General features: G+C 45.0%; 1 protein-coding gene across 1 annotated transcript in view; it reads right to left on the bottom strand.

Annotated features, from left to right (window-relative positions):
• Positions 1-1,536: 1,536 nt before the first annotated feature.
• The window catches only part of LOC138580919 (serine protease 33-like), a 393,743-nt gene continuing 369,629 nt past the window's right edge, over positions 1,537-25,650 (bottom strand). The window contains exon 6 of the mRNA XM_069651851.1: positions 1,537-3,363. Coding sequence (XP_069507952.1) covers positions 2,950-3,363 — 414 coding nt within the window. The 3' untranslated portion in view covers positions 1,537-2,949. The remainder of the gene's footprint in view (positions 3,364-25,650) is intronic.

Here is a 25,650-nt window from a genome sequence, read left to right on the forward strand (position 1 = left end):
TTAACACCCATTTCCAATCCATATGATTTTCCTCCAAAAACACCCCACTTGTGCACTCTTTCCCTGCCTTAGTATTGCCTGCTGAATTTGACAGCCATTTTTACTTCCAAAATTGTGTCTGCTATAAGTTTATGTTTATAAAAAGGTTTTTTTACTTGTTTTTTAATTAGAAAAATATATACTAGTGTGTTTAAGGTATGTAATATATATTTATTTATTTAGTATTAAAACGAAACAACTTACTGTTAAAGATATGTTCTTATTGCAAAATGTCTTTGAAAATGTCCATGTACGTACTTGTGGGTGATGGTCAAGTGTTTTGTGATGTAAGCAGTACCTGATTGTATGTGCAATATGTTAGTGATGTCAGTATGATGTGATTTGGTGTAGAGTATGTGCTTTTTTCCACAAGGTAGCCATTTTCTTTCACTGAATCCTGGTTTAACGCGCATACACTGGAGTGCAAGCAGTGATAACTCCATGCTATTCCACATCAAACAAGGCTGTTGGAGCAATAATCTGTATTACTGTGGATTAATCAGAGGGAAAGCTCATTTGTCAATGATTGACAAGTGGTCCCTTGAAAATGGACACCCATTCTTCAAGAGCTAGCAAAGAGTATTTGCATGGGACTAAGCAATGCAGTTCTGTTTATTACCAGGACAGGGGATAAGGAGTAGAGGACGGACGAGTTGACAAAAAATGTCTGTTACGGTGATCTGGAAAGAGCAACTGTCGACTGTATTTGCATGAAGTGGACAAATTATGGATTGAAATATCAGTAGAGAAAACACACTTGGGGAATGGGGGTTGGTAGCTAACCCGTAACTAACCCAAACCCGTTCATACATTACAGAAACAGGTTAAGTATTTAGTTGTAGTTATTCAATTGTGTCCATAAATACATCCTATGTGGTCCTCCAACCAATCTTACTAAGCCCTCTTGTGAGCACTTAACCCTAGGGTGCAGTGAATAGAAGAAGAGGCCTGCCCTAACTTGTAGTAGCAATGTGAAGGACTGCAAAAAGTGGCTAATTTAAAAACACCTTGCGGGCGTTGCTAATCAGGCTCCGGACAGGTTGGAAGTCATACAGGGTTCATATTACTTGTAATTACCCTGTTTTGCGGCTTCAAAATTGTTAAAAACTAATGATAAAAAATTAGAACTAAAAACAAGGCTCTGTGTTTTTATGGAGCCATGTACATAATTTACTATGCACAGAGGTTGCTTTGGTGCAACCTCCTGAGTACTTTGGAGGTTGCAGGAGCCCTCTCTTGGGCTGACCGGTTTCAGTGGTATTTTGTAGATAACCACTTTCTTCAGGGCCGCGTTGCCCTTGTGGGCACCGCACTCCAGTTGACGCACAGACTGGCTCTTGCGCCCTCAATGCACAGTGCCACGCCTTGCCTCAATTCCCTTTAGTCGTGATTACTTCTTCGGTTTAGAACTGTTCAGTAGTCCTGATTACCTTTTATTCTGGCTCTCGTGCATGCAGCACTGTGCATTGAGGGCGCAAGAGCCAGTCTGTGCCTCAATCTGACTGCGATGCCCACAAGGGGACCGCAGCCCTGAAAAAAGTGGTTATATCTACAAAATACCACTGAAACCGTTTAGCACGCTGCAATACGCACATTTAATGTCGTGATCTAAAGAAGTAGCCCAGTCCGCTCACCCCACGTCCCAAGCAACTTTAAAAAATACAAATTCTTACCTAGTTTTGATTGTGCCCTCACACCATTGTTTTTTTTAACATGTTTTGGGTCTCTTTCTAAAGGAATTCAGGCTTGCTTTGAGCAAGCAAGCCAAAATTCCCTTAGAAAGAGGATCACTACACCTGTAAAACAACAACAGTGGAAAGGTTGTGATGCAGACACATGCAGCCAGGCAATATTTGTTTTGTTAATCCAGTCCCTGGACAGCACGTAAGGATATTCTTCGGTGGGGTAGGGAGGCAGGGCACCAGATAGAGATACCTTGCTATACACCACCCCGCTACACACCACTCCAAACCACACTACCACCACGCCCCCATGGCACCACACCACAATCCATCACACCACTCCCATTCCACGCCACCACTTCTAAATGTAAAATTAAATAAACCACTGCAAACCCCAAAACTATTGGCTTTGCCAATGCTTGGTTTAGTATTGATTTAGCATTTATGAGCAATTCCCACAATTAGTTCAGACGTGTAAAATATGGCATGTTCCAAGTGGCAGTATAGTTAATGGCAATGGTGTGTGTATTTCTTTGCTGCCTCCATTAGCAGCATAACTGCTTTATCATAGAATAACTAGCTGCATGCCTCAGGACAACACACATATGACTTCGTCTAATGAGCCCGAGCTGGTTGTTTCGGAAACAAGTGTTCAGAGTCAGTTGAGGAATTTGGCATTTAGAGGACTTTTTCTAGACAAAGCTAGTCACGTAGATAATGTTGGTAACCAAAGGCCAATATTAATACGAAACAAGCATTGGCAATGCCAACAGTTTGGGATTTTGTGTAGGCATGGGAAAGGCACTTGCCAGGCACCGCCATAGTGGTATTAACTTGGAAAATGGTGGACATCTAGTAGCAGTGCCTGGCAAATGCCTAATACTTACACGAAAACCAAAACTGTTGGCTTTGCCAATGCTTGTTTTATTTGATAATGACTAATCTTGCCACCCCAGTAAAACAAACTGGTGCAAAATGCCCTTGGTTGTGCTTTGACAGTGGGACATCTTAGCGCTATCAGTTTGGCTCATGTATTTTTAAAAAAACAGCTTTAACGGAAAGTAATATTTCTGAGATGCAGCTAACAGGTTCAGAGAGGATAACCTTGAAGTTGATGGCAACTGCTGGTTCTGCAGTGGGAGGTCTGCTTGCAGAAAAGTAACAAAAATAGTCCCTGAGGTACACTAGAAAGAAATGCAGTGCAAAACTGAAAGGATGGTAGCACCGATCAGGGCATAGGAAAGCCTGAATGTGGGCTGTCCCCCACTCTTGAAACTGCTGGCAGAGGTTGAGGTGCTGGCAGAGGTGGAGGTGCTGGTAGAAGTGGAGGTGCTGGTAGAATGGAGGTGCTGGTAGAGGTGGAGGTGCTGGTAGAAGTGGAGGTGCTGGTAGAGGTGGAGGTGCTGGTAGAAGTGGAGGTGCTGGTAGAAGTGGGCGCGATAAAGATGCCCCCAGTGTCTGAGCTGTTGTATATATTTGAAACAGCATCCATTGCCCTTTGGGTTATCCAGTCAAGGTAGACAAAAACATTGGTGTAGACTCCAGGGTAATTTGGCAGCGCACATCCGTTTCCCCAGCTCACAACTCCAACCAGAATCCATGTCTTGTTAGACTGGCACACCAGCGGTCCACCCGAATCCCCCTGCAAGAAACAAGATACACTGTGAGCTTTCATTTTGTGTGGGACTGAATCCCCACCAAAGCATGCCTTTATTTCTACTAGAAATCCCACATGATTTCCCAACTGATTTAATCACTGAAGATCTACAGTGGTTATTGCTGTCAGTGGATCACTGGGTGCAAAGCGGACCCCGGGTATAAATTGTGAAGGATCCTCTATGGTTCCCATGGTACATGTTTGCAATCTCTGCAACTCCACTGCGCTCTGCAATGGGGAAGATTAGTAGAGTTTCAAGTACCCCATTGAACAGTGTTCGATTTCATTATGGGGTAAAGGTCCAATAGCAGATTTGTACGGGATACCCCAAAGTAGCAGTTGAAGATGAAGATAAGGCACAGGTTGCATCAGCAGAGTGTACATGAAGGGGACTGGGTCTTCCTCACCCTGAACACAGACCCGTCAAGAAAAGATGTCCCCATATTCTCTGTGTTTGGAAAATGTGTAGTGTTTCTGTGCATCAGGTTACATGTGAGTTGTGATTGTGTTACTAACTTCATACTGCCAGAGAATGCTTTGCCAGGCAGTGTCATCCTGCTGCAAGTATGCACTGTAAGTGACTGTGTGAGCCAATACATGTGGGACTTAAAAGCACATTCATTTTATACCTTACAAAAATACTAGCAGTACGACCCGGTGTTGGCCGGGTATGTAGCTGACATGCACGTGGGGGTCTGCTATAGCCTTGTGTATGTTCTATTGTGGCATAACCTGCTATTTTAGAAAAATTGCAAAATCATCAATCTCCCAAAATCGCCTATACTGATAGCACAGGGCCAGACTCCGCTCCACCCCTGTGCAGGGCGAATGGTTGGGGGTTGGTTGAATTTCACTAGTGCCAGTACACCCTAGACTGGTATGCCGACCTTGTGTCCTAACTTCCTATTTTTGGAACAGCAGAAAAATTGCAATCTCCCGAAATCACCTATACTGATAACACAGAGCAGGACCCTGCCCTGTGCAGGGCGAATGGGTGGGGTTGGTAAAATTCCACTATCACCAGTACACCCTAGACTGGTATACCGACCATGGGCCAACATTTCAGCCCACCAACTGTTATGGGCATGGAGCCAACCCCGAACATACAAACCACTTTCACAAATATAAATACATATATATATATATATATATATACATATATATATATATATAGAGAGAGAGAGAGATGAATGTGAGGCTTAGCAGTAGCATATATCTATTTGTATGTGAACAAGGAATTACCCTTCATATTTTAAAATGAATTGTATTTCCTTGCGTGTTTCTGCTTCCTTCCACATGTAGCAGAGCAATCTTCCCCTGTTTCATGGAAGGATCTGAATATGAACAGTACAGAAACTCTATAGGTCAGTCTTTGCAAGTGTGATTGTGTGCCATCTGCAAGGGCGGGATAGCCTGAGTTTTTTATTTCTATGTACATACAAAATGTGGGTAATTCTGTTGCTGAAAGGGAGGTCAACTAATCAGACACCCCTTTCATAAATGTTCCTTGCAAATATTGTAGTGCTCAGATGCGTCTTTGCCGGCACAGCCTGAAGGCACCCTCTACCTGAAGTGACACAGGGCAGGTACACAAGTCACAGGTGCATCCCAGACAGCTGCTCAGTCACAACATTTATGCAGGCATAGATAGCATTTCAATCTTCTCCTCCTCTAAATTGTAATAATTATATTCTGGTAGCACATACATCTTTAAATATAAGCCATGCCAAGTTGTGGAATGGTGACTGATAAGAGCACAACCACAACAATCTAATATCACACCAATGTCAGCTCATTGAGCCAGGCCAGCTATCAAAGGAGTGTTGTGAATTGGTATCTGGTGTGACTGTTTCCACTACAGCCATTTGGAACAATAGCCAGGATGCAGCCCTTTTGATTCTCCTACAAGAAGGTTAACACCTCCCACTAAAAGCACAGGAGTGTCCACCTGGGGATTTCCGGAGAACTGTGCTTCAAAAACAGTCACTAACATGACAGAAGTTTCCATCACACCTGGGTGCTGACCACTGGAGTGTGTTTGAAGTCAGCGGAGTTAGAGTAGCCAGAGAGGAACGGTAGGCCTGGAGAAGGGTCCCATCATCTATATTTCTGTAGGGCTCTCTTCCTTTTTCTTGTTCCCTCCATTTCCTATGAGCAAGGTACCCTGGGTGTGATGTCATAAGGCAAAGGGCAACTCCCTCATTCTATGATTCATCTTTGGATTCATCTTTGGATTTCCACAATGACAAGAAGACAAGAAGAAGGCCCCTGTTCGGGATACAGTCTATCCTAAAATCCTCTGGCAGGATAGTGAAGGCAGAAGACAACAAAATCAGAGAGAAGGTCTGTCCCTCTAACCATCCCCAAGGAAGAATGGAGTGGCTGCTGTTGGACCTATCCTTCTAGTCTGGCTGCACCGTAACCAAATCATTTTCACTGGAGGTGAAGAATCTCAAGCCAAGGTGCGAACCAAGCTTCCTGGAGTGTGAAGCAGAAGGACTCACTTTGTTGTTAAGCCCCCTAGATGTGGCTCCCTAGCAACCACAGTCTCAAGGAAGGGACCTCTAGTTCTCTTACTATATCTCCGAACACCAGTTTTGGCACCATTGACGCCACCCAAGCTGGTGCACGTGAAGCACTGGAATCCTCTCTAATCGCCATGCCCATCTGCCTCTGCATCTCCTAGAATGACTTGATGCCAATTTGGAAGCTCTGCTGTCTCTGCATCTGAGACCCGCAGAATCTTCTAGTGTCCGCAACTTGACACTGCCGCCTTGTCACCAGCTTTTTCAAGCTCCAAGCTGATGCACAGTAGTATCATGATGCAATGATGAGCCAGCCAAGTCCACTCACCACCGCAGTCTAGTCTCTACTTCTCTGCACCCAAGGCTTCTGAGTCTTACAGCTCCACAGACCCAACATTGCCAGCTGCCCCCAGTATCTTATAACCCCAAGTTGATGTGCTGCTGAACAGCACTGTATCATTGGGCTTGATGCTGCTGCTCCTTCACTACAGGCGTGCCCATTGCCAAAGGACCCAGACTCCCTGTTCAACAGCAAAAAGCCTAGCTCAATGCTGTTAATTCCCAAAAACAGAAACATGAAACAATGTGGAGAATTCCCTATGCCCCTAATTGTTTGATTGTAGTGTGGGGCAGAGTAGACAGTTTAGCCCAATACTGATCCATGTACTCCCGCAGAGCAATAGTAATTTTGGCCAGAGCAAGGTTTGGGCTAAGGATGAGTAGCCTCTTCCTTCATCTTCACCCCTATTGAATTTGTTTTATTAAGGATCATCCAAGGGACAGACATTGACTGGTACCCACTCATTCCTTGGTGTTAAAGAAACTTTAGTCTACCTACAGTGTGTTTTGTGGGTTTACTTCTGCGGAAGGCTTCTCTGTTCAGCCAAGTTTCTGGCTTCCCTTTTACAGATAGTGGTAATGAAACAGCAGGTGCAGCACTTAACCACATCTAGCTATCTTGATCACTTGGTCACATAGGTCCAGAATTTTATGTTTGGCTTGATGCCTCATCTGGGGCAATTTGTTGCACTTAATTTCTACCTACCAGTAAGACAGAGACCTCCTCATCGGCACACCTGCACCCGCCTTTCCTGTCACTCTCTCACCGGCCTCCCTTGGCCCTCTTCCTGCTCCCTCCTGTGAGGTTAAGAACCTCCAGGTCCTCTTCAACTCCACACTCTCTTTCTCTCCTCACATCTCTGACGCCTCTAAGAAGTCTATCAACGGCACCTCCTCAGAGGTATTCTTCCTTTCCTCTCCTTCTCCCAGAAGCTCACTGTATCTAGATCTCTGGTTCTCTCTAGGCTAGACTACTGCAACAGCCTCTTTCTACATCTGCCTGCTTCTACACTCCGAACTCTGCAACTCATCCAGAACAGGACTGCAAGACTTGTCCTTAGCCTCAAGCCCTAGGATAGTATTGCCCAGCCCTGAAATCTCTTCATTGGCTCCCAGTGGCTGCAAGGGTTAAATTCAAGACCCTCTGCATTGTCCACATGGCTTTCTGGGGCCTAGGTCCGAAATACCTTCAACTCTCCCTCATTAAATATATTCCCACTCGACCTCTTCGCTCTTCGCTCCCCCACCTCCAACTCCCTCAGGGTCAGTCGCTTCTCCAAGAAATTAGTTGGGGGTAGATCTCTTTCCTCAGCTGGGACTTCTCTCTGGAACAGCTGGGGCCTCCCTGCCACTCTGAAACTTGAGGAGAACCATCTCCGGTTCCAGAAGCACCTCAAGACCTTCCTCTTTGCTTCTGCTTTCGCTCTTCCTCTCCCCTGCTGATCTGTCTGCTTCAGCTCCATGCACCTAGTTACCCTCTGTTTTCGGGCCCAGGTCCCTGCCCAACAAGCCACAAACCTGCACTGCCTCCTGGCAACCCTTGCACTTGGGTCTGTATCTGTAACCATACAGTTTCTTTACCTGCACTTATCAGACACCCCTTGTCTGCGCCTTTAACCTCGCACCTGCCATCCTGCTGGCTACACTACAAGTTGTTGTTTTTATCCGTTGCCTCGTCGCGCTCTGAAACACGTGTGTATGAGTGTGATACAAAAAAAATATCATATCATATCATCATACTTAGCTACCTAGTTTACCCCACTTAAAATGCTCTGTGTAATACCTGGAAACGGATGCCTCTCACACTTATCCTATGAGCCCTGAAATACCTGCACTGCATTGTGTGAGTAAATAGGAATATCAACGAGATCACAATAGCACGGAAAGGAGTTACACTGTCAGCGTATAATCATGATGTCCTTCTACAGAGGACCCTAGCATATCAATGCCCCATTTCCTCAGTGTGCTTGGTGAATGTGCAGCCTGTGAAGCACGTTTCGTATTTAAAATATATATGTGCGAGTTTTATTTTCAAGCAGCATTCCTGACACATGTATGAGACTTGAATAGTAGAACATTTCTGGAAGGTCACTATGTGATGCTGGAAATGCATTGGAGGGACAGGACCTCCATATCCTTGTCCTTTATTGCTTTATCATGTATGTTCTGCCTTGTTTTCCACGCAGGAATTCATGTGGGACTCCTGGCGGTGCGGCTCTTCCTCTTTTTGGTTGTGGTGAACAGACCCTTGGGATACACTCATGGCACCCATGGGTGGGAGTACAATCATGTACTCCTAGTGTATGTTTTTGGGCACCTGTGTGTGGCCCACAGAGCAGGGTACGGGCTGGTGGCAGCTCCATGCTGAATTTGACAGCTGCTCTGAGTATCCTCCATTTTTGTGATACACAGGCCCTGCCATTGGAATCAGTTGATTCCTGATAGGAAACAAGATGGCCTCTTTGGCCTCTTGCTTTCTATTGCCTGTTACCTTGCCTTCCCCCTGACTGGCTGTTGGGTGGAAGTTCCATCTATGGTATTGTGGGGAAGTCCAGGCCAGACCAGCTGGAGCCTTCCCAATGACTGTATGCTGTGGGTACGCCCATGGGGTGGGACCTGGGTGAATGGAGTGTGTGACGAATATGCATTTCATGTTATGGGTGTCTAGTATCTGGTGGTTGACACAATGACTGAGATAGCCCTGCCCGAAACTGGTATGAATGCAGTGTGGAGTCCTGAATGGCAGAGTGCTTGTCCGAATCCACATTCCGTGTTGCGAGTGTCTGGATGGAGAAGTCTGGATGGAGAAGAATGGCCTGAATGCACTGTGAGCCTGATTGGCTGCCTGACTGCCTGAATGCCCTTCTGAATGATTGGTTGCCTGAGTGTGACCCAGCAGAGTGAATGGGAGATCAACAGTATATCTGGGGGCCTCTCACTGATGGAAATCGTTCAGAAGCTGAAGTTGATACTTGATGCTTAACCTTGAAGCCCACTGGAAGAAGGATTGCTGCTGATGTCCTTCGCTAATTTGAAAGCCGCGTGACTGTCAAGGAACTGATCCAAGAGAGGAGCTGGCTAGGAGACCTCTTCCCGAGCTATGAGGGACCATTGTGCACCAGCTGATCTTTGCCAAAGCTCCCTGGACATCAGACCCTCGAAAGGCTGCCGACCGGAGATGGGGACCGCTACGGAATCATGAAGTGAAGCGCCCGGACAGTGAAGTCCATCACTGTCAATGACCGCCGTCACTGACCAGAGCCGCAGTGCTCCCTTGCCTAAGAACATTAAAACAAGGACTCTCTTGCTCATCCCCATCGACTGCTTTTGTCCTGCCAGAGAAAGGCAAGGCTGCTGATGACCGAGTAGAATCCGCTGGTGGGTTTCCTGCCACCCAAACACCACAGAGACGCTGATGACTTGACGCCCTTGCTGGGCCAAAGTTCTTCAGTAACTCTTTGTGGCAACGAACACTCGTCGTCGAGGTGCACCGCACGCCTCAGCTTGCAGGATGTTTTTGACCGATCGTCAACGAGCACCGCAAGACCCGAAGCTGCTGCCGCAACGACAGTGTTCACCCTTTTCTTCACTTTCGATGACCCTTGGCTCCTGCCTTAAAGGGAGTTCACTCAAGTAGGGCCCGTCGACGACTCACCGAAGAACTCGGCAAAACCAGGTACTTTGGGGTCGTAGAACCTTTAGAAGGAATCAAGACTACATTAAGCATAATTGGACTGGGCTTGTCAATATGCTTTATTTACAGGTTGCCCAGGTGGAGGGATCCTCGCATAGAGCTGTCTCTAGGTAGATGGGGGACTGTTCTGCCATTGCTTGAGTTAACCTGCTTTCTTTCTGTGTCTATTGTTGATTCCTCTTATAATCTGATTAGTATGCCATAGGAACTGTTAGCAGTTGATGCATTTCAAAGGAATCGATAGTTGAGTGGTACCACATAGACCTCTATATATTTGCCATTATATTATTGCCAGAGTACAAAGTGTGTTATTGTAATTGTGTACATAATGTGAAACTTATTTATATAAAGACTGTGTTTTCACTAACATAGTGTGCACATTCCTTTGTGGGTGCTTGGGGACTACACTGTACTTAAGAACCAGCCTGCATCACCTCCTGAGAGCTTAAGCCTTGACTGCTCGTCCACGATACCAAATAGAGAATCTTGCCTGGGGTGCTCTGTGCCTCTACTCTGCCATATAGAGAGCAGGAGTACAGATAGCCACCTCCGGTGCTTTACACACTGTTATACCTTTAACTGAATATAAGGGACAATAAGCATTGGCAATGCGAACAGTCTGGGCTTTTGTGTAGGCATGGGACAGGCGCTTGCCAGGTGTAGTGGTTTTTAACGTGCCATTTATTGTAGCAGGTCCAAAATGGTGCGAGTACCTGGGAATCTAATAGCAGTGCCTTGTAAATTCCTAGTACTTATAAACAAGCCAAAACTGTTTGCGAATGCTTGTTTTTAACAGGACTTCAGTGAAGGACATGCACAGTGCTCATAAATCGAGTGGCTGAAGACAAACATGGTTAAGGCATTTGTATTGCGCCACTAGCGCGTTGTGAGGGGTCAGTAATGTGAGGTGGAAAACTGCTTGTATTTTTCTCAGAATAAAACATTTTATTAACAGAAAAAGATGCAAATAGATCCTTGCTAAACCTACTAGTTCCCTGCCTAGTCTAAGAGCTAAGGGAAACACTCCTAACAGAAACAAACAGGCTCTCACACTAAACAACGAAAACATGTAAAGTAAATGTTTAACAACATGAATGATTAACAAACAACCAGTAATTTGGATGAATTTCCCCTGTCCTGGGTAAATCCGTTCCCCAGACTTGTTCAAAGTCAATTACCCAAATGTTCAAACAGAAGAATAAAGTCTTGAACCAGTTCTTATAAGTTCCAAATGAAATAAAAGCTCACCAAACAAAAATCCACTGGTAACAGTCCAATTTCAGCCAAGGAAATAGCACCAATGATAATACTGAAAGTCTTCCTTCTAAGATTGTTTTACCACAGTTCAGAGAATAGATTAGCCACTTCTTCTACAATTCTACAAGTGTTCATAACCTCTGGAGTACAGTTGGCATAATTGTCAGGATGCTTCCTATTGGGCTGTTCGCCTCTTGACAACCACCTTCTACTACTGTTACTGTGGAAACAGACTCATTGGTTCCACAATATGACACTACTTCAACCAACCTCAATGTGACACCTACTGACAGTATTATACACAACCATAGTTCTTGTATTTCTGCTTCAACTTTATAGATTATAATGGGTAGGCATTTTGAAGACAAGACACTCCGTCTACCGGTAGGCAATGCACTCTTCTTGCCTATATGCCAAGAGAAGGGCAGCCTCTTTGGCTTCTCAGTCTGCCTCACTACCACAAGGATAATCTGCCTCTGCTTCTACACTGACATTCTCCCAACTTCAACAGTCTCAGCATTACAGGTTATTTGCTCAATCTTCTTACAAGCACCCAGCTCCCTTCCCCAGCTTTGTACACACCTTCTTGGGTTCCAGTAGCTACCTTGAAGCTGTATTGCCACACTTCCAACTTCGGATAACAATGTCTCACGTGTATAAGCTGTCACTGGACCTTTAACAACTTCGGCAGCTAGGTGGATTGATTTAAACATGGTTTTCTTCACTATAGAAAGGGATCGCCTCTTGGCTTGGGTAATGCTTGTTCTTTTTATTAACACAATTTCCACGTTTTAAGAATATTTGTTATGAGGGTTACAAGTTTCAGTCTTCAAAGGCAAAATCATTTTAGACATACATGACCACTCCTTGAGGTAGATCTTCAACTTTAAGTATCTGTAAGTATTTGTATTCTCACGTATTAACACAGAGACACTTTCTACTCTGGTCTGGAATTACAATTGGTCACACATGACCTTCCTTTGATGCTGCAAGATCTTGTAACAAATGTGAAAGTCGAGCTTGAGAGTTTTTTCGGAGTACTTCAGAAAGCGTTCCCCCTTTTCAATGGAGACATGCAACCACTCCAGTAACATTTAAAAGTTATACAATGAGAAATTAAAGGCTTTTCTTCACACGCGAGCACTATGAATTTTACTAGAAGTGTGCATGATACATTTCCATTGTAAATAATAGCTTTCACAACGACAAACAGTTTATACTCGCTTCTACTCTTACGCAACCCAATTTAGAGCTGGTAACAGTTACCGGCAAGGGTTTATGAGTGAACCTGAACACCAAGCTTCTCTCAAGGGCTCCAAGAACACTGCGGTTTCGGGCTGCTTCAACTTCCCAACTTCTCCTTCTTCTAATATAGCTTTAGACACCCTTGGGACCAGTGCCCCTCTGCAACACGGGTGTCTCCGGTCTGGCCACGCCACCTGGGAGTCTCCTGCACTCCACTGTCCCTCAGCTTGCTTCTTGCCACGGGCCTCAGGCTTCAGCACGGTCACGGTTCTGCAATTACAGCCACTAGGCGCACCTGGGATGGCCTTCACCTTCAGCACATCTCTCTCAGTGCAGCCATGGCAAGGCAGGGTTTGTGAACTGTGAGTCAGACACAGACAACAGGTTTTTTTTAAAACAATTTTTATTGATTTTAACACAATCCGCATACACCAAAACTTACAGTACAGGTCATAGTATTTCAACATTTTTCATATATCCGTCAATGTCTGCTGCCTACCCCTTGCCCACCCCCCAACCCGAGCCTACTCCATTTCACAGTCCGCAGCTTTTCCTTCTCTTGGGTTTTCTTACTGACAACAGGTTCAAGTTTTTCCAACAAAGTTTTATTAACTTAAAAAGACAGGGTGGAGTAATGCCTAACTTGCCCTAAGCTAAAAAGGGATCTACTGTACCTAAAGAAACCTAAGGATAGTCTGCATCAGGAGGTCCAAAATAAATCATCAGTATGTTTCCACAACCTAAACTTGCCCTCACAACTAACTGTATACAATGTGTAGAGATGTCAGCATCAAAATGAATAGTGTTCAAAGTAAAGTTCAGAACTGCTTCTAGCTCTGTGTCTTGTAATCAGCCCCCCTTCCTCAGGTTCAAAATAGTAAATCAAACACAAGGGTTCTCTTCCCCACAAGTTCAAATCTTCCAGCTTTCAAACAAAACAATACAGGGGTTTGCTTGCCCAAGAGTTCAAACCATCTAGCTTTCAAACCAATACTTGACTTAAAAGTCCCCAAAATGTCTTTGCACAACATACGCTACTTTATTGGTGTTTTCAGTAGCTTTTCCATTCAGGGCACCCAGTCTAGGTGCAGTTTCAGACCACTCGGTCCACCCATTACAGGTCATGCAATCAGTATTCCTTGTTGACTGCTTTTACATTAACACCAGTCCACTGCTTCTCCCTAGCAGTGAGGCTTGCCTCACTCACATCGTCACACTCTTCTGACACTGTATTGTGGTTTGTTTAACCACCATGCACTTGTCACACTTTGTTATGCTCCCTTGGCTATTGACAATCCGTGTTCCTTTATAATGCACAATGGATAATCCCCGACACTAACGTGAGATGGGGGTTTAGATTCTATTAAAGACAAGGAGGCGAGCATTATGCATTACAATCTTTACTCTAAAACCACAGCAGCAAAGAAAAAAACTTTTACAAACAAAAAAGTTGTAAAGAACAGAACTAATTAGAGTTCAATGTCAATGTAAGGGAGCTCCCCAATCCATCATGGAGGACAGGTCATGCCCTGCAGGAGACCAATGAGCAGGGACCGTTCCTTATATAAGTTAATTACTCTAAACCCAACTCCTCTTTCTGTAGCTGTCTTGAACCAGACGTCCACTGCACAGATAAGATGATAAACGATGAAGACAAATCCAGCAAAGCTCTCGTACCACGCACTCCACATCTTGTAACTGTGAGCCACACTCCTAATCAGAACCTCAATTCGTAGCTGTAAGAACAACAAGCAAGAAGGGTGGGTGGATGGGAAGAACAAACCAAAGAATGTTCTCTCTTGAAACACCTGTGTATATGCGTGTCATAACTGCCATATCATATCATATCATATCAAGGGAGGGTGGGATAATACTCGCCTCCTTGTATTTAATAGAATCTAAACCCCCATCTCACGTTAGTGTGGGGGATTAGCCATTCTATGACAAGACAGGAGGCTCATATTATGCAAGTTTGAAGCCCTTGCATCCCATTAGTACAACATGATCAATACAATAGTGACAATATAATAAAAATAATAGGAGAAGAAAATGTTTTAAATGTTTTCATTTGATCAATCAGCTGACCGCAAAAGAATTGCCCAAGGCTAGGCTGCCCGAATAACTGTCTTATAAGGTATAGCCAAATCCACTGCAAGAAAAACAACTGGAAGATGTGCCAATTCCAGCGTTCCTTACAGGCCATCAAAACCAACTGGTTAAAAAGAGGGAGGGAAAACACTGAACAAAGTTTTCCTATACTAATAGGTTACGACAAAACCCATCGGAGTAATAAACTCCCCTGTTGTCCAATCAAACATTTAAAACACTTAAATTCATACCATCTTTGGGAACCTAGATAGCAAACAAAATAAGATAAACACTTAGCTCTCCTGGAGATAAAGAAAAATACCCCTTAGGGGTGATAGCTTTGTAGGTTCCATCCCATGAGTTAAAGGAAGCTATCGTATTAGAAACAGGTCATGTCACATAACTACACCGGGGAACCAAGTGGGAAAGACAAATCTTCATAAAAGGTAAAATGGGAGTAAAAGGTCATTTTATTAATCTGTAATAGGACGACCTAGACTTAACACACAATTGTCCCCAGACATATGTGTATACTAAGAAAGGTATGTCTTCTGGAGGCAGAAGCAGAATGGAAGAGAGGGGCCCCACCTGGAAAGTTAAACCTGCCAAACCGCCAAGACTGAGACCTTCATACCTCCCGAGCTCTTGAAGAAGGACTCTGCTACCATGACAAAAGGAAGATATTTACAAAAACCTGAGCCTTAAGAGACCGAACTTGGCAAGGAGAAAACATGTATCTTAAATCCAAGCGCTACCATTATAGTGATATCTGAACCCCCTTGTAGATGTGCCAGGTGCTTGGACCTTGTTCCCTCCTCCATGGTTGATAAATCCCCTAGAGGATCATAAACTAACCGAAGGAGGACCACTACATTCCATAGTCTTAGCAAATACTCTAAATGGCAAAGAACTGATCACTAAACAGTTAAAATGAAGTTGCTCACCAGAAGAGGACTAACCTCTATCTTAGCCAATCTGAAGAACCTTGAAGCCCCCAGCACCCTGTGCTGGCACCTTATTGCAAAACAATCTCCTGTGAAAACCCAAAAGGTCTACCTGCCATGCCGGTGACTAGGAGAACCAAGTCATTAACTAAATATATCCCAGCCCTCTGGAAATCGCACTGACAGACACCTTCTGAGATAGTTAATGTAGAGACGTTGGAACGCATTGTGATAGAGGGCTGTAATAACTTGGATGGAAGATGAGTAGGACTCCCAGACCCCTCTATCCCACCAAGGGATATTGTGCCTTCCCAAAGGAGGAGAAACCTCCCCCACTTATCTAAGGAAAACCTTGCAGCCCAGAAGAAGGCTACCCTGAGGACCACACTAAAGCCTCACTTTACACCCTTAAAATAAATACACTCTTGGACTTCTAACCAACCCATGGAAGGGGGCTCCGCTTAACTTAGTGAAATACCAGGAAATTGGCGCAAAGGAAAGTAAACTGACGGGAGGGAAATGCTCAGTGCGAGTCTGCACTGGTCATGAGCCAGAAATCCTGTAAAAGGAAAACGGAAACCATCAGGCGTTACTCCAAGAGGTGTAATATTATGATGCAAATCCCCCATGGATGGCGGGAAGGGGAATGAGGGCCGAAAGTACTTTGGGATAATTATCATGCCCCAAAAATGAAAGGTTGTGAAAGAATACTGGGACCACTGTCCCTTCAAACACTGAGGTCTGAGCCTCCGTATGCATGTAAGGCTGACTGGCCTCTATGGGGAGCAGGGGAAAAAAAAAATAAGCACATTGCCCATAGCAAAATAGCACTTATATAGTACTATGAACCCTCAGGTATACAAGTGTTGCTCATCACTACTACCAACGGTGTGTGGTGTGAGGAGTTCACTTATCAATCTCAACAGGATGAAAGACTGATTTAGACCTTACAAAATTAAGAACCTGCATCAGTAGGCATGGCACAGATCTGAAAGCAAGCACTCTATTCGCTGTACTGTATTCAAAATATAAAATGAAAGAAACTAAACACCTCTCTTGAGGGTACAGAACCCTGCTTGCACTCCTCGAGCAGAGGAGAAATTACAACACACCTCTAGACGATTAGCGGAAAACAGGCCAAGCCATGGGAGGAAAACCATGGGGAGGGCTCTAGAAAAGATAATATTTGATAACCCTTCCCTCTGATACCAGCAAGCATTTCCAAAACACTTAATCCAAATCAGAACATGGTTGCTCAACTTGCCTTCCAAATTGTATAATGAATGTCATAATGGGACAAAGAGTAAGGGAAACACGCCACCCTCTAAAGAGAGCATCAAGCCCTGCAGACCTCAATAGGGACATAACGTGTAATTTTTTCTTCCTCATGTCGAGAGAAAATTCTGCAACTTAATCAGCACGGGTACTGAGTGGAGCAATTGTTCTTGGGGAAAGAAAAACCTAAGGAACGGACTGAGTTGTCCTGAAACTAACTAAGGTAAAGAGCGACAGAATTTAACTAAAAGACGATTAACACCTGAGTGATGGCTAGAGAGGAAGGTACAACCCCCCACATGGGTCTGTTTACAACAACCTCCACACACTCTTTTCTTTAAAGTACTTAATGAATAAATAAATAAAATAATATAAAATAATATAAAAATGCCCAAGGAAGAGGGGATATGCCCCCACGGGGGTCAGAACCCTGGCCCTTATAGAAGCTGATGCCTGCTGAGCTATCCGGGCTACTAATAATCCTGAAAATGCAAATGTGTTCCAGGCACTGCTTAAATATATTGTTTAGCAAAAGAGTACACTGAGCAAGTGCACCTCCACTGCTCATCTTAGCAGGGTGTGGAACCAGCAGTATACGAGGGGTTCACCTCGCAGAAGAACACAGGCAAAGCCTGCCACCGAGCAGGTGACAGCACACCTACAGGGAAGATAATGACAACTGCCACATGCAGCACCTAATCAAAGCTGCCGACTTTAAGGGAGGAATACACTGAGCAAGTGCACCTCAAACTGCTCACCCTAGCAGGGCGTGATAACCAGCAGTACACAAGGGGGTAACCTTGCATTAGAACTCAGGCAGAACCTGAAACCGAGCAGGTTATGGCACACAAACAGTTAAGGTAATCACCAATGCCATATGCAGCACACAAAGAAAGTTGCCGACTTTAAGCGAGGAATACACTGAGCAAGTATACCTCAAACTTCTCCCCCTAGCAGGGTGTGGCAATCCGCAGTACACAAGGGGACACCTCACACTAGAACACAGGCAAAGCCTGCCACCGAGCAGTGGACGGCACCCTTACAGGGAAGATAATGACATCTGCCACATGCAGCACCTAAACAGAGCTGCCAAGTTTAAGGGAGGAATACACTGAGCAAGTGCACCTCAAACTGCTCACCCCAGCAGGGTGTGGTAACCAGCAGTACAGGAGGGGGTAACCTTGCATTAGAACACAGGCAGAACCTGAAACCGAGCAGGTTATGGCACCTACAGTGAAGGCAAATCACCTATGCCCTGCGCAGCGCATAAATAAATAAATAAAACTGCAGATTGGCAGCGTATGAGGCTCTTCGGTAGGCGAACTAGTGTCAAATATAAGCTGAAAATACCAACTTAAAAACAAAATTAAAAGTCACGTTTTTAAATATATAAATACATATATAGGTATATGTAAATACATATACACATCCATATGTGTACACTGGAAATGGCGGAAGCGAACCCTGGTCCCTCTGCATGGTAAACCTGCAGCCTTCTTATTGAGCCATCTCACTTGTGTGCAGAAACAGAAGCCTTCTGTATACTTCCCAACAATTAAGGGCCACGTGTGCCAGGTTAAAGCTGAAACAATACATCCATATATATATATATATATATAGAAAATACATAGAGGCATTTCAACTTAAAAGGAGGTTACAGCTGCACGCTGTAGATATGCTCACTGAAAGAGCTTTACCAACAAAAAGAGGACTGTGTGCCCCTTTTAAAATTATACTTTTTCTTTCATAACACTTTCAGAATTTTGAAGTAGGAGGATTGGCTCGAACCCCCCACTTTTCATGTACAAGTCACAAAGCTTACTGGCTGTGCCACAGACTCTGGCTTTGCTAATACGCTCAAAGAAATGAAAATTAATGAAATGAAATGGGGCCACGCTCCGGGACTGAAGCAGAAGCTGCTCATGGACCAGACCTAGTACTCCCCAGTGTCTCCTAACACAAGGAGTCTTCCTGAAACAACAACAAAGGCCTGTGTGCACCGTGTCTGAAACAGTAGCTTCCTATGAGACCACACCGGGCAGGCAGGCCCAGCCTTCAGCACCTGGAATTCCCAGGACAGCAATTCATCAAAGAAGCCTGCGCGCGCCTGGAAAGAAGCAGAAGTTTAATAGCCAGAGGTATACCAGCGCGAGCGCTACATTGTGAGAAGAAAACACATTAGCAAAAGTAACGGCCGCACACGGCCTTTCCAGATACAATGACAAAACCATAAATATTCCTCACATGATAGAGGAACCCAATAAAAATTAAGAAATACATTATATTTACACATTTTTAAGGCCTAATGTACTACTAAGGCCCACTACTGACTAACATGCAAGACACAACGAAAAGGAGTGACTTAGCTGTGGTGTCAGCAGCAAAGAAAGAGGAGTTGGGTTTAGAGTAATGGACTTATATAAGGAAGGGTCCCTGCTCATTGGTCTCCTGCAGGGCATGACCTGTCCTCCATGATGGATTGGGGAGCTCCCTCACATTGACATTGAACTCTATTTAATTCTGTTCTTTACAACTTTTTTGTTTGTAAAAGTTTTTTTCTTTGCTGCTGTGGTTTCAGAGTTAAGATTGTAATGCATATTATGAGCCTCCTGTCTTGTCATAGAATTATTTGTGCTTTCTCAGCTTGGGTCAATGCTGGATTTCTTATATCATGCGTACAGCTCTTTCGGCCTCATTAGGTAAATCCTCTGAAATACCACCAGACGAGTTTACAGTTACCACCACTTAGTCAAGCGGAATTTCTGCCTGATTAAAAGTGGTGGTAGCAGTGTAAATCCCCATTTATTTTGCGTGCATTGGACCCAATGGGGCTTTTTTGCGGCATTACCGCGGCGGAATTACTGCTGAAGTAATTCCACCAATTTCGCCGATTTGTTGGTGTTAAGTGGCAAGATTTACCTCCAGGGTTTTGCTGGAGGTCAATATTACACACAAAGTCAAAAGGGTAGATTTAATTTCCGTAGTATTTTTAATAGAGGAACTATAGGTTTTAACTCTATTAGAGGAAGATATGGTAGAGAAAGCAACACTTTAACTATCCCTTGTTGTGTACCCTTGATATTGTGGAAGACCTTTGCTTTTAGGGACCAAAAGGATTCTTTCTTCGAGGATAATAGGTTTGGGTGTTACAACCTTAGGGTTTACCACCTTAGTTTTAGAAGGAGGTTGAGAGATATTAAAATGACAATAAGCCATAACCTCATCTGTCATAGTAGTAGGAATATTCCCTTCAGAGGAAAAATACCACGTCTCATCCGACAGAATCTCCTCACTACCGTGGGCCCTGTCTCCACCCAGGTGATACTCCCCCAGTACACCACCCCTAAGATCATGATCAGGAAGCACGTGCCTTTCCCTGGCCACCTGTGAGGATACTTTACGCTGGGTTTTAGTGGGGGATCCACAGGATTCTTCACAGCGTTTACTGCTCTAATTAAGTCATTCACACTCAGAAAACGGCTTTGAAAAAAACACTGGCAGGCCCTATGGGTGCATCATTTGATGGTAAGGCTTAATTAAAGCGAGCTCAAAGAGTTCCCATGAGCAATTGATTTTGGTGGGAGGGGCAGGGAATGGGAGGGAATGGCCATAGCGATTAGTATGGCCATCGGAAATGGGTGGGCAAATAACCAAACAACACCTACAAGTTGTGTGTTCCTCCTCATGTGCCATTTCTCATTATCTGTACTCTAATTCAACAATTTTGGTTTATAGGTGATAAATTACTGTCTGCTTTCTATAAATTTGGACATGTCAAAAATTGCCATTAGAAAGTTGAAAAGCAGGCATGACAAGGAGCTGCCTGCATCTATGAAAATTCCTTCTGATATTACCATGCATTCCTGGCAAGATAGCCTGCAAAGTGGCTTATCAATTCGAGTTCCACAGGGGGGATTCTTCCTCTGTGAATTGAAATAAAGGGAAACACTCTACGATGTCACACTTTATCAAGGTCAATATACTCAGGGGCTTTGTTACTCCCAATAATTCATGACAAAAGAGGTGATGGCTGGAAGGTTTAGAATTAGTCTTAACCTCTATTGCTCTGGGCAACCCTCCAGACCATCGTTCTTCGCTGCCTGGCTATCCCAAACTGGGAAAGACGATATGCAATTCATGCTTGGTCCAACCGCAAAAGGGGCAGTCCAGCCCGAACTGCTTGGTCACATCCCTTCTGCGCGAGACAGCAAGCATCCCCAGACATGTTTCAGCCTCTTTGGGCCTCACCAGTGAGGAGTAGCTTGGGTCCCAATAATTCATACAACTTTGAAAGCCCTGCTGGTACTGGAAGTTTTATTGGACTGCTCCTCAATGTCTTTACCACGTTTCCCTGTTCTGTTGTGTCCTTCCCTCAGGCACATTTACATTACCACATTGGCTTTACTTGTGCCCACCCCTCCCCTAATGCCCCCTCACTCTGCCTGCCATATTGTAGGGGACTACCCTTGACTCTGTGACTGGTCTCCTGCTCCCTGCTACCCCTACTGCATTAAAGGGGCCTCCTCATAACCCACTACGTGTCTCAAGCCCACCACTGCCCCAACTCATCCTTCTCTTTCGAGGAGGGGTTACCCCCATCACCCACAGGCTGTCCCCATTCAGACCCTAACGGCCACCTTCCACTCTACTGTTACACTGCGCACCATTGCTCCTCCTCAGGCTTTGCAGCTTCTGACTCCACCAGCAGCGTACTTCCTGTGTGCCGCTCACTGACAGTGTTCATAGCCTAAATGTAAGACAGTAAAGGTGGCATGGCAAATACATGTCACCCAGTTCACATATCACTTTCGGCTAATAGTTTGTTTTTAGTAGCTGGCTTTCCCCCACGTTAGACATTTTGGGTCTTACTTGTTCTAAATCATACAGCATACATGTGCATACATGCATAGCTCCTCACCTTTGTAGACCCTTTGGTATGATGAAATCTGTAAAAAAAATATAAATGTATTTACAGTGTGTTATCGTTAAATACAATTGGGCTCAATATGAGTTGGGCGGTGATGACGGCAGTAATTCTGATGGACGGAATTACCATTACCGCTGTGGTGTCCGGCAGAATTACTGCCACAATACAAGGTGACGGGAGTGCGCACACACCATCAGCAGTAATGGTAATTCCGTCTGGTGGAATTACCGCCGTAAACCAATGCTGGATAGTAATTCCACTCGGCATCTGCAGAATTACCGTTACCACCAGTGAACTTGGCGCTATTTCCACCGGTGGAATTACTGCCTTGCAGAAATAGCGTCATCGCAGAAACGTGAAGCCTGGCGGCAGCCATTTGGACTAATCCAATTTACCCTGAATCTCCTATTTCATGGTTCCAGTCGAAGCCAACGTTTACGTCGAATATGTAACAGGAAAAGGGGAAAGGAAAGGTGGTGTATATGCGACTGCAAAAGCAGAAATTAATTGAGACAGAACTGCAGGTGCTGATGGATGAGTTGGTCGCTGATGCAGATGAGCTGTATGGCACCAGACAGCAGAAGACTACTGGCCAAAGGAAGGCAGTCTTCTGGGCCAGAAACCCGGGACAAGGTTGTGGCAGTGGACATTGTCCAACAGGACAGCGAGGACTGTCAGAAAGAATTCAACAACCTCAAGGCCTTGGTCCACAGCATCATTGCCAATCACAGGTGTGAGACTTCTGCCACAGGAGCTAGCACCATTGCATATTTAGTCCTGATCTCTTGGGGAGGAAAAGGCCAGCAGCATCCTCCACATGGAAGGGATTGAGGGTTTGGCAGTGCCGAAGTGGGAGGAAGCAGCCAACGAGATGCTGGTGAGTATTTAAGTTCCCTCTCCCATGTGAATGCACCCCTCAAAATCATGTGTGCCCCAGCATACATGGGTCCAATGGTCAGGTAAATGGACATCCTAGCTCTCACTGAAACTTGGCTCAGACCTACCTCTGCCCCAGCGCTCTCCCCAGCCATTCCCAGTGGCTACACCATACTTCACCATGACAGAACACAGAAGATAGGAGGCAGTGTTGCCATGATTTATAAAGACAAAATCACACTACATCCCCTGAAGACCACCTCTTTCCCCAAATGCGAAAGCACCTCAGCCAAAATCGAACGCTTCGCCAATGACTCATCACCCTCCACCTCATCTATCGGCCTTCAGGCCCACTTGCCAGCTTCGAGAGAGACCTCTCCCAGCTAGCCTTCAACAACCTGAAACCAACCACCCAGATCCTCATCCCAGGGCACCTCAACCTAGGTTACAATGACCCTCTAGACACAGAAGCCACCACTCTAGCAAATTCCATGACAGCTCTTGGCTGCACCCAACGTATCTCTGAACCCACCCACGCTAAAGGCTGCATGCTAGACTGGATCTTGGACCACAAAACCAATACCACTATCCTAGCCAACTGTCCCTGTCCATGGTCCGACTACAACACAATATTCTTCTCCATCCCCACCCACTATAACCATAGTCCCTCCAACATGCTTAAACCTGCCACCATCCTAGCCCGCAATATCCGCAACCTCACTAATGACTGCATCATGCCCCTCCTCAGGCAACCCTTGCCAATCTCCAACGACACCACCCTCCTGGTGAAAAACTACAACAACCTGCTCACCAACACCCTTGACCTCTTGGACCCCCTCAAAAACAGAAAACAAAAGAATCCCCAACACCTCAAACCCTGGTTCACACCAGAACTCAAAGCCATGCAAACCGAGAAAAGAGCATTAGAAACGACCTGGCACAAGAATCCTAGCCCAACTCCCAAATCTCTCTTTGCGAACATCTTCCACCTCTACAGACAATCTATTCACAAGGCCAAAACATCCTCATACAACAAAGGAATTACCAAATCATTCTCCAATTCACGCGAACTCTTTACCATCCTCCGGGAACTAGAAACCCCCTCCATCCCCATACCACCATTCACAAATGAAATGACCCAAACCTGGATGGGCATACACTGCCTCTGTCTCAATGATGAGAAGACAGAGCTCCTGCTCGTGAGCTCCCGGGCAAGATTATCAAAACGTCCCCAGACCTACAAATCCTTCAGCATCGATGGACACATAATCCCTGTTGTCTCCAACATCAAAACCCATGGCGCCTACCTTTATTCCACCCTCAACATGACACGCCAAACCAACCACATTTCATCCACCTCAGTCTATGCAACCAAGCTCATCACTGCCAGTAGACCCTTCCTGTCACCAAAACACTGTCTTGAATTTTGCTCGAGCACTCATATGCTCAAAACCTGGCTACTGCAACTCACTATTCTGTGGCACATCCTCCATAAATCTGTGCAAACTCCAATCGGTCAAAAACAATGCTCTGAGAGCTGCTCTTGACATTGGTAAGAGGGTCTACATATGTGAAGTTAGGAGATCCGTTCACTGGCTTCCGGTCAAGGATATGATCAACTTCAGGATCCTAACGATCACGCACCGATGTCTCTCCAACAACGCCCATTCTTACCTGGGAACAGAAATCACCAGACACACAAAAAGACCACAATGCACCGCCTACAAACACTGCCTCGTCAATCCCAGATTCAATTGCAAAAGGGGGGGTGAGCTTCCCAGTCTGTGCCCCCGCACTCTGGAAAAAGATCCCTGTCCACCTGCGTAATGAACCATACTATGACAATTTCAGAAAGAAGCTTAAAACCTAACTTTTCAACTAAGACTACCCACCCTCCCCATGTGCCTGTTCCTCTTCGTCTATCATGTCTTCTGGTGTTGTCCCACATTTGCCTCCCTTTTATAAAACCTGACTGATCTTTCCCTATGATCCCTGGGAGAACCTCCTTTACTCTATTGGCTAATATCCTGGCATACTTTTTAGCATCTGTATTTAATATTGCGATGGGCATATATGACCCACAATTTGTGGGGTCCTTATTTGGTTTCCCGAATAGGACTACCTTCACTTCCATCATGGAGTTTGTCACCCCCTCCGCCTCCCTAAATGTGTTAAACAATTTTGCCAGGAACCCTTTAACCTCTTTACAGTAGACCTTGTAAAACCCCCCGGTAAAGCCATCTGGCCCTGGTGCTTTATTGCTTGGCAATTCTTTAATCACTCTTTCCACCTCTTCCTCCATAATTTCCCCTTCAAGGCAATCCCTCTCTTCTGCCGTCATCTTATTCAATTCTTTCTCTTCCAGGAATGCCTGTATCTTTTGTAAGTCTGGTTTCCCCATAAAATATATCTCCTTGTAATATGCCGTGAAGGCCTGTGTTATCCCACTTGATTCTGTTGTTAACACGCCGTCTGCTAGTTTTATTCCCTCTACATGCTGTTGACCCTTCTGTTGTTTCAGGAGCCTGGCTAGTATTTTGTCTGCCTTCTTTGCGCTCACGTAGTATCTTTGTTTAAGACTTAATAGGGCACTCTCAGTCTTTGAAGTGTTAAGTAGCCGCAGCTGCCTCTGTGCCTCCTTGACTTTATCATAATTCTCCTTAGTCTTTCGGATTGCCAAAAGATTTTGTGCCTGTGTCAGTGCCTCCTCTAGTTCTTCCTCTAATCTGTTTCTTTCATTCTGCCTTTGGGCTTTTAATGAGATCAGCTCCCCCCTCAGCACTGCCTTAAAGGCATCCCAAATACTCCTCAACGGGACCCCATCATGTTGTTCAATGCAAAGTATTCTATTATTTTACCCCTCCCCCTTTTCTGCAGTACTAGGTCCCCCAGTAGATCCCTCGAGAGCCTTCATGACCATAAGGGATTGTTTACTTTTAACTCCCCAAGATGTATCCTCATCAGTGCATGGTCGGAAATGACTATCGGACCAAGTTCTATGTCTATTAATGAGCCCAATATTTTGGGGGTTCCCCATGCATAATCTATTCTTGAGTATGTGCGATGCACATGCAAGAAACAAGTATACCCTGTCTCCTATCC

Source organism: Ambystoma mexicanum, chromosome 3p (assembly GCF_040938575.1).
Source record: "Ambystoma mexicanum isolate Mex_15411 chromosome 3p, UKY_AmexF1_1, whole genome shotgun sequence".
Classification (NCBI taxonomy): Eukaryota; Metazoa; Chordata; class Amphibia; order Caudata; family Ambystomatidae; genus Ambystoma; species Ambystoma mexicanum.